This window comes from Macrobrachium nipponense, chromosome 37 (genome assembly GCF_015104395.2).
Source record: "Macrobrachium nipponense isolate FS-2020 chromosome 37, ASM1510439v2, whole genome shotgun sequence".
Lineage (NCBI taxonomy): Eukaryota > Metazoa > Arthropoda > Malacostraca > Decapoda > Palaemonidae > Macrobrachium > Macrobrachium nipponense.
This window is the reverse complement of record NC_061097.1, coordinates 14,867,622-14,875,590: the sequence shown is the minus strand read 5'-3', so window position 1 is coordinate 14,875,590 and position 7,969 is coordinate 14,867,622. Positions and strand designations below refer to the sequence as shown.

At 38.5% G+C, this 7,969-nt stretch overlaps 1 protein-coding gene across 1 annotated transcript; it reads right to left on the bottom strand.

The window, feature by feature from the left end:
• Positions 1-2,469, bottom strand: LOC135208917 (uncharacterized). Its single transcript, XM_064241480.1, has 2 exons — positions 2,350-2,469; positions 1-1,555 (listed from the first exon to the last, which is right to left on the bottom strand). The coding sequence occupies exons 1-2, from the start codon at positions 2,452-2,454 to the stop codon at positions 317-319; spliced, it is 1,344 nt and encodes a 447-aa protein (XP_064097550.1). The 5' UTR covers positions 2,455-2,469; the 3' UTR covers positions 1-316.
• Positions 2,470-7,969: the final 5,500 nt, after the last annotated feature.

The following is a 7,969-nucleotide window of genomic DNA, read 5'->3' as shown; positions in this document are numbered from 1 at the left end:
AAAAGGTTAACTTTATTTTATTATGTTCTACAGAAATTCATGTAAGCCTATCAGAATTATGACTACATGTGCAGGCTTGCATAAGCGGAAAAAAAAGCATTGTTGTTTTCATTATTAATTATTAAGCGGTCTACTCGAGATGCTCAGAGGTCTCACACCAATTTCAGCTTACTACTTGCAGTTTGAGGATTACAGTACATAACATGTGGCGAAGAATGAGTGAATCAAGCAATTACTGATCTAATGCTTCCTAATGCTTACTAGTTGCAGGATTATTTAGTTTTTTTGTTTTATCTTGCAAATTCAGATATTCTTTTCAGTTTGGAGGCAAATAGTGACTGCCCAATTGCCCATCAAAGGAGTTGCCTTGTCCTGATGACGCTCCTCCATGGAACCTTTCAGGTCTAGCTGAAGTCTCTACAAACGGACTGCCACTTCTTATAGACTGTCTGCCTTGTCCAGTTGATGGTCCACTAAATGAACTTCCAAATTTTGTGGATGGTCTGCCGTGAGTCCTGGTATTATCAAAATGCCGGACACTGGTCGAACTTGAAATTCCAGTTGGTTGGGAACCAACCTGTTGGGTAGACTGGCTTCTGAAGAGCTGTCCAAGTTGGGGTGAATGACTGCCAAATGAACTTCCATCGTCATTAAATTCTCCCACAAACGAGCTTCCATATTCAGGTTGTTCATTTAAGAAACTTCCATGTCCTCTTATTTGTTCATCACAAGAACCAGTGGGAGTAAAATGAGTCCTCTGATTGCCAGAATAACTTTCAAATGGATTTCCAGCCCCTCTAGAATTTCCTCTAAATGAGCCACAGTTTCCACTAAATTGCCCATCAAAAGGAATCCTGGAAGAAATATTTTCATCAAAGTTTTCATTCAAGGTACTAACTTGTCCATAAGGCTGTCCAGGGCTTCCCTGTACATCTGGCTGTCTGCCAAAGAAGTTACTGGATGTGGCAGGAAGTCTCGCAAAAGAGGATGCATGTGTGCCAGGTTGCTCGTGGAGAGATCCTGTGTCGTAACCGGGACGCTGCCTGCGAATTGAGCTCCCAGTGTGTCCACCAAATGGGTTTTGCTGACTATTCGACTGTCCATCATGAATGTTTCCAACATCAGAACCTTGTCTATCAAAAGGGGACGTCTGTCGACCAGAAAAGCCATCAAATAAATTGCTCTTCCTTCCAGATGAACCACTGAAAAAGTTTTCGTGCCTGTTCAGTTGACCTGGTTTGATGTTATTGCTTGTGAAAGAAGTGAAGTCAGTTTCTGAAGTGCCAAATGAACTATCTGGGTAGGTTGGATTTGCATCAGAAGAGAATCCTGTGCCTCTATACGAGGGATGTCCACTCTCAAAGTTGGAGGAGAAGGACTGTTCAGAAGCCCCGGGGAAGAATCTTCCCGATGAATCAGTTGAATGGAATGAGGCACCTGTGGTTCCATGATTTCTATTACCTGAAGATTCTGGGCTTTGGTAGGTGTAGCCATCTAATGATGCACCAGAGGCGATGGCAACCAAGGTACCCAAAGTAAGTATAACTGATGACCTCTGCAACAGAAGAATTAAGAAGTTTTAAGACATTATTCATATTTGGTAGAAAATTTAAAAACTATAAATTCCTTTTTGCTGACTGGAATCCCTATAAAAAAATCCCGATCTAATTTAAAGTAGAAGTAGTAACATAAAAATGTGCATATTATATTATCTTGAGCAAAAAAAAAAAAATTAATCTGATTGACAAGATAAGTACTTTGCTAAATTCAGTCAAAGGAACAATTTTCAGGGCCGTTCTTTTGATTTGCTGTTTCACAAAAATCACAATGAACGATAATGTTCCCTGCAAGAGAAGAGACCAACTTGCTTACTGGAAGTTCAAAACCGACGGCCTAGACTAAGCTAGATATTCAGTTGGCTTCTAATCTCACTCAAGACAGTAACTTATCAGTTTGTGTGATATATTTTATTCAGGAAACCTTGCTGCTTTTACTGAAGCATATAGTAATGAACATGGACGCTCACTGCATTTGTTCAAACTTAATGTTAATTTCTCAAACCAACTTTTGGAGTTTAATGCTTAAAAATCAGTTGAATATGGGAATAAGAATATAACTTCACCATGAAAAGATTAGCTATGAATCTGAGACTATGATAATAATATATTTAAAATATTAAACGATCTCAAATTTTACTATAATCTATTTTATGTCTAATGGGAGTACTCGAGGGGTAATCCTCTGAAAACCATTTGATAATTGTTTTTCAAGTATAAGTTCGATAAGCTGTGAAAGAGATGAACAGTTTAGGAACACTCAGCATCAGAAATAGCTCTGAAGTGAACTTACCATTGCTGGCAGTTGGAATTCTGAACTTTGACAATGTGTTTTCCGAGATGCCCCGTCAGGTCTTTTATACTCCAAGAAACTCGTGTTTGAAGGACGTCTGTACATGCCAAAACCTTAGGGTAATTTATGACTAAGACAAAAACACTAATCTTTAAGGCTTAGAAACAATATGATTTTAAAAGGAATATAGCCCTTATGAGTTCCCCACCGTCGTCAAGCCAGGTCATCAGACTAATCTAATCTTACTGACAATCTCGAGGCATTACACGATTCTCTTGGCTGATACTAATGATATTTTTCTTCCGACTATGTAATCATCCACATTACAGGCACGATTCGGGAGTTTAGGTGTTATTCTTATCGGTTAATTACGGTGTGGCTGTTATCTTTTGACAGTAATTAATTGTTCTTTAAGAGTGCTAAGCAGTATTTTGGTTCAGTAGTCTATTGTGCCCTAAGCAAGTCTGCATAATTCTTCTTCCTATTAATGTAAATATCGTTGTTGAAAAATACATATTATTATTATTATTATTATTATTATTATTATTATTATTATTATTATTATTATTATTATGAATAGAAATTCATTTGAAGCAAAACTGAAGAGTAATCGATTTGCGAAATGGTTATTTGGGAATAAATCTAAAAAGGAGAGTAGAAAAATAACATGGACATCAAAGAGCAAAAGAAAATATTCAGGAAACACCGAGAAAAGAAGAGAATTCCTTATTCCGGAAGTTCACAATTCCCATACTGCATCAGAAGGATTGCTGAGTTTGTCACATAAGAGGAGGACGAGAGAATCTGTCCTGTCAAATAACGTCATGAATAGTCCCGTTTCATAATATAGATTAAACATACGTATAACTAAGGCCCCGTCCACACGGTCGAGCTTTGGTCGACGAACCTTGTCCGATGTGACGTCAGAAGCGGAGAAACAGCGGGAAAAGTCAGAACTTTACCGCAGTTTCTCCGCTTCTGACGTCACATCGAACAAAGTACGTCGAGCAAAGCTCGGCCGTGTGGACGGGGCCTAAGACTCACTGTGCTTTCTGGATGAGTATTTAATGGAAAATCCCATGAGGCAGAGAGGCTATCAAATAAGAATAGAAAACACAATGCCTCTGTCATTATGATTTTGCTTTTCACGTACCTATCAAAACAAGCACTGGCCTTATAAAACACTGGCCCTTTATGCAGGTCATTTCCAAAACAGTTGGTAAGTTACGGTTAGGATTCGATTCAGGCAAGTAAATGAAGGTCCAGCGCTGAAATAGAAACTGGTTGGAAAGGAGTTAAAGGAGAAAAACATCGCAGTTGCACTATGAATAAATAATAGTTAAGGAGAGGGTGGAAAGGAAGATGGAAGAAATAGAATATGAACAGAGGTATAGTAAAAAGGAATGAAACGAGTTGCAGCTAGGGACCAAAGGGACGCTGAAAAGAATCTTAAGTAATGCCTACAGTGCGCCACATGAGGTGCACTGACAGCGCTGCCCCCCAACGGCGCTGACTAACTTCTTCAACTTCCCCATATTTTAAGTTTCACCTTTCATTTAAAGACAAATTATTTGTGGAAGCCTTTTAAGAGTGTAGAACTGAGGTCTATGTTTGTAGCCAGCATCCAGAGGTTCACAAAAGGCTTCTAACTCCCTTTCCTGGCTAACCACTCTTACGGGACAAGAACGCATTCGGTCATGGGTCTAGATTAATCCAAACGAACTACCAGCCTTGAATATGACTCAGTGGTCATGTTAAATTTACTTCATATTATAAATGATAAAAATGGACAAGAAACCCCATTCTGAAAGGATGGGGTCTTCCTAGTTTTTCCACAGCTGATATATAGTTGGGACTTGGTGGCCAGATGTAAATAAGTTCAGATATCTACTGTACAACGGGCTTATTATTCCCTTTAACACCTTAATACACTTGCCAGCTGTCTCAGTCTAAACCAGTCAGTCACTGCTGATATTGGCTGCCACAGGAAATGAAAACAAAAAACATTTGGGAAATATAGCCAAAATCTTAGTAGGCCTAACAAAAACATATCCGAAACGCTGGGTTCTCTCTTCCTTGTGGTTAATACTACATCAGAGACAAAAGCTCTCATAACTTTGAAAATAAAACTCTCAACCTCCACAGAGCTTGAAGATGTGGTAGGGAATTTGGCCATATTGCATTTTATTTGCGATTGCTCTCCATTGACCGTTTTTTGCCGTTTAGATTGAAACGGCCTCACGCTAGAACAGGAGCTTACCCAATGTTTGGCGAATTGTTCAAGGGAACAAGAGGTCTGATGTTGACCTCTGGATTTGTTGCAGCCAACCTAGACGACGGTCGCTTCGAGTTCCTCATTTTAAGGTCTGAAGGACGCTTCTTTTCTCAATACGCTGATCTCACAGAAAAATGAGACAAATCTAACAAGCACACAGACAGTCCTTGCATAAAATTGCGCACACGTGTATATACTTTAACGAGTAAAACAGATGGCTGATAAGTTTCATGGCCAAACCATTTCGATTTTCTCAAGGGAAATACTATATATTAAACTCTGAGTTCTCACTTCCGAATAGATTCAACTTAAAGTAAGAAATATCATGAATAAGGTACAGGGCTCTCAAGGAAAATAACATCTATTTCTTATCTTTATACTTATTTTATGCACGGTAAAGAATTAAATTTCCCTCGGAAGGTGAGATATCTTGGCAACGATCCTTGGCCGGTCAATGTTATCGTACCTGCTCATCTGTGTCTGAGAATTAATGGGAAATGAGAAATAAACAGAAACCAATAAAAAAGGCGCAACGGTTGTACCAGCGCTACGGTGTATTGCATCGGTCATCCTTGACCTTTCAAGAGGGTCACCTGCAAAAACACATCGTCATGCTGAGAGTGAATACGAGTGCATAATTTGCAGCGGTTTTCTCTATTCAAAAGCTTTCAACAGCTAATGCGTGAAATCGCCGCCAGAGAGCTTCAGTAAGGACTTGATAGGGTGACGGAGTCGGGGTGAGGGGGGGGGGGGGGGGGAGGGCTGTGGGTATGGGATGAGCTGGCTCAATGTTTTGTTGTTTGGAGCCTCATGCTGAATCCCAATGAGGCTGCGCAAGACTGGGCGTGGCCCAGTTATAGGGTAGCATGATAAAAAAAAAAAATGCCCCAAATGGAAGAGATTCTTCGCTTGATAATACGTGAAGGAATTTCCATGAAACCTCCTGCTTTATTAGTCAGCGTTATCGACACTTCCACCTGTATTACTCTTTCTGTACTGAGGAATGCTCTCCGAACTTTGAACCTCGCTTTAAACAGGACCAGGGTGCTTAATAAACGGTCATGTAAGCCTCCAAATAGCAAAGGGCCTCGAATACATCCTAACCTAATGGATTCTAACTTAACCTCATGTACTACACTAAGGCCAATGGAACCTGATTAAATGTAATAAACAGAGTGGAGTGAGGTATGTAAATAACCCTTAAAAAGGAGTTGAAAGGTGATATATCTAACAACTGATATCGTATTTGGTCTGGAAAACAAGATTGTTCAGTTTGTCGATGATGCAGCACTCGTTGGTGCAGTAAGTCTCCACTTATGAGAAATGAAGCAGACATCAGCCTCAATCGGGACATTGGACGGATCAATGAATGGTGTAGTCTGTCAGGTAATGAGGCTGAACTCCTGTAAAACGGAAACGCTGTTGATCAACAGAACTCGCACATATTTTCCACCCCATCCTCTTCAGGTCAATAGCACTTAGCTGAGCGAGTCTGAAGCTTTAACTATTCCAGTTGTAACTTTTAACTCACATCTTACTTTGGAGAAAAATCTAATGAAAGTTTCAGCGAATTAGGTATAGTTTGTAAGCCCTTAAATAGATTTAAAAGTGATTAAATTTTTTTCAAACTGGTTTAGGTCATTTGTGCTTTAATGGTCATTCCCCTATACTAGTGACTGTATGGAATATGAAATTTAGGCAAAAAGCAAAGTGCTGGGACATATGAGGGTAATCCGAATCGAAGTGACCCAATAAACGAAAAACGTTAAAACAAATTATTAAGTGTTTTTGGTAAAAGAAACTTCGCATCTCAAAGCTTTGTGTGGTCAACCAGATTTGTATACCAAACCACCTCCCTTTCTCGCCCCCCCCCCCCACACACACAACCACTCCCCGTTAAAGATGTCGCGCTCTACTTTTGACAAGAATTCAACTTAAAAATATCAGAATAATTTTTTTATGTATAACTAAAAAATTCCTTTCGCCTGCGGTATTCTTATATTTAGCCACGTAGCTTAAAGTGTAGCTTACAATCACATTATCAAATTTTCACACCATTGAGTGGAAACAATTTCGTTGAACTAGCTCCATGGAACAAATTCGATATTCACTTTTACCGTTTAATGTCACATTGTTCTATACTAGTGAAATTGCCCAATTCACATTTTTTTTTTATTTTGCTCCCAATACATTTAACGACGCTGCTGGTACTACATACTGTACATTGATCAATTAATATGGAGTCAAATTTCAGCTCTTTGTCCCACAAAATAGCTAAAGGCATTTGAGTCGTCACAACCAATACCCCAACAACATTTCCACTTTAAATGTTGAACAAATGGAATTTTCAACAATACCAAGAGGGTGGCTGACACTAATTTGCTTACGTTTAAAATTTGCTATAGGTCGTTCGTGTATTCATCATCTGGAATATTTCTAGATAATAGTTTTTGCGTTCAACATCTATAATTATATGGATTTTAAACCAGATTCCACATACTTTGTCATACGTTGCTTTCCCTTATAAAAATAACGAGGAAGTAGTTAAGAAATGAAAACCAAAGGCCCATTATTTATTAATAAAAAAAATTATAACAGGCAAATGGTAGGTTTACGAATACAGAGTATCCGATGAATCTAACTTAGAAACCTATCAGTATTGTAATGAAAAGCGCAGCATGAAAAATTTGGAAATTAAGTCAATAGGAGCCTACATCTATCTTGGCGGCATCTTGGATTCGTGGAAATATCAGCCTAACACTGAAAGTGACTACGTCTTGAACAGAAAAACAACGGCAGCAGTAAATCTTATTTCGGCAATTACCTGGCAACTCCGTCAAGCGAGCGTTAACTCGACTATTTCTAGAAATATTGAAGATGCGTTTCTCCAATCAACGCCTAAAAAGTTCATTACCCACTGAAAACTTGTAACCATATGGAGTAAGATTACCTCGTACATTTTATACCATAATTATGCATTAAGGCTGTGTAACAATTTATACTTTACAATGCTGCTCTGCTTCAGACACCATTTTAGAATTTTCACTAAAAGTAGAAACCACTCAAACAAAATTTATATATTGATACTTAGAAATGCACTATACTGAAAATTGAGAAAATTAAGGTAACCCCCATACTATGAACAAAATCTTATTCTTAAAACAATAACTATTTTTCAAGAATTCATGTAAAAGATAAAAGACGCTAAACTTGAAAATAAAGCAACGAAGTTGTGTAATGTGAGCTCTTGTTAGGGAGGAAATGATCTTATGTAAGTTTTGCCACGAATCATTATCAAAAAGACTCGGCAGCTCCTCCCTTAGTATACTGAATTTGAAAATTTAT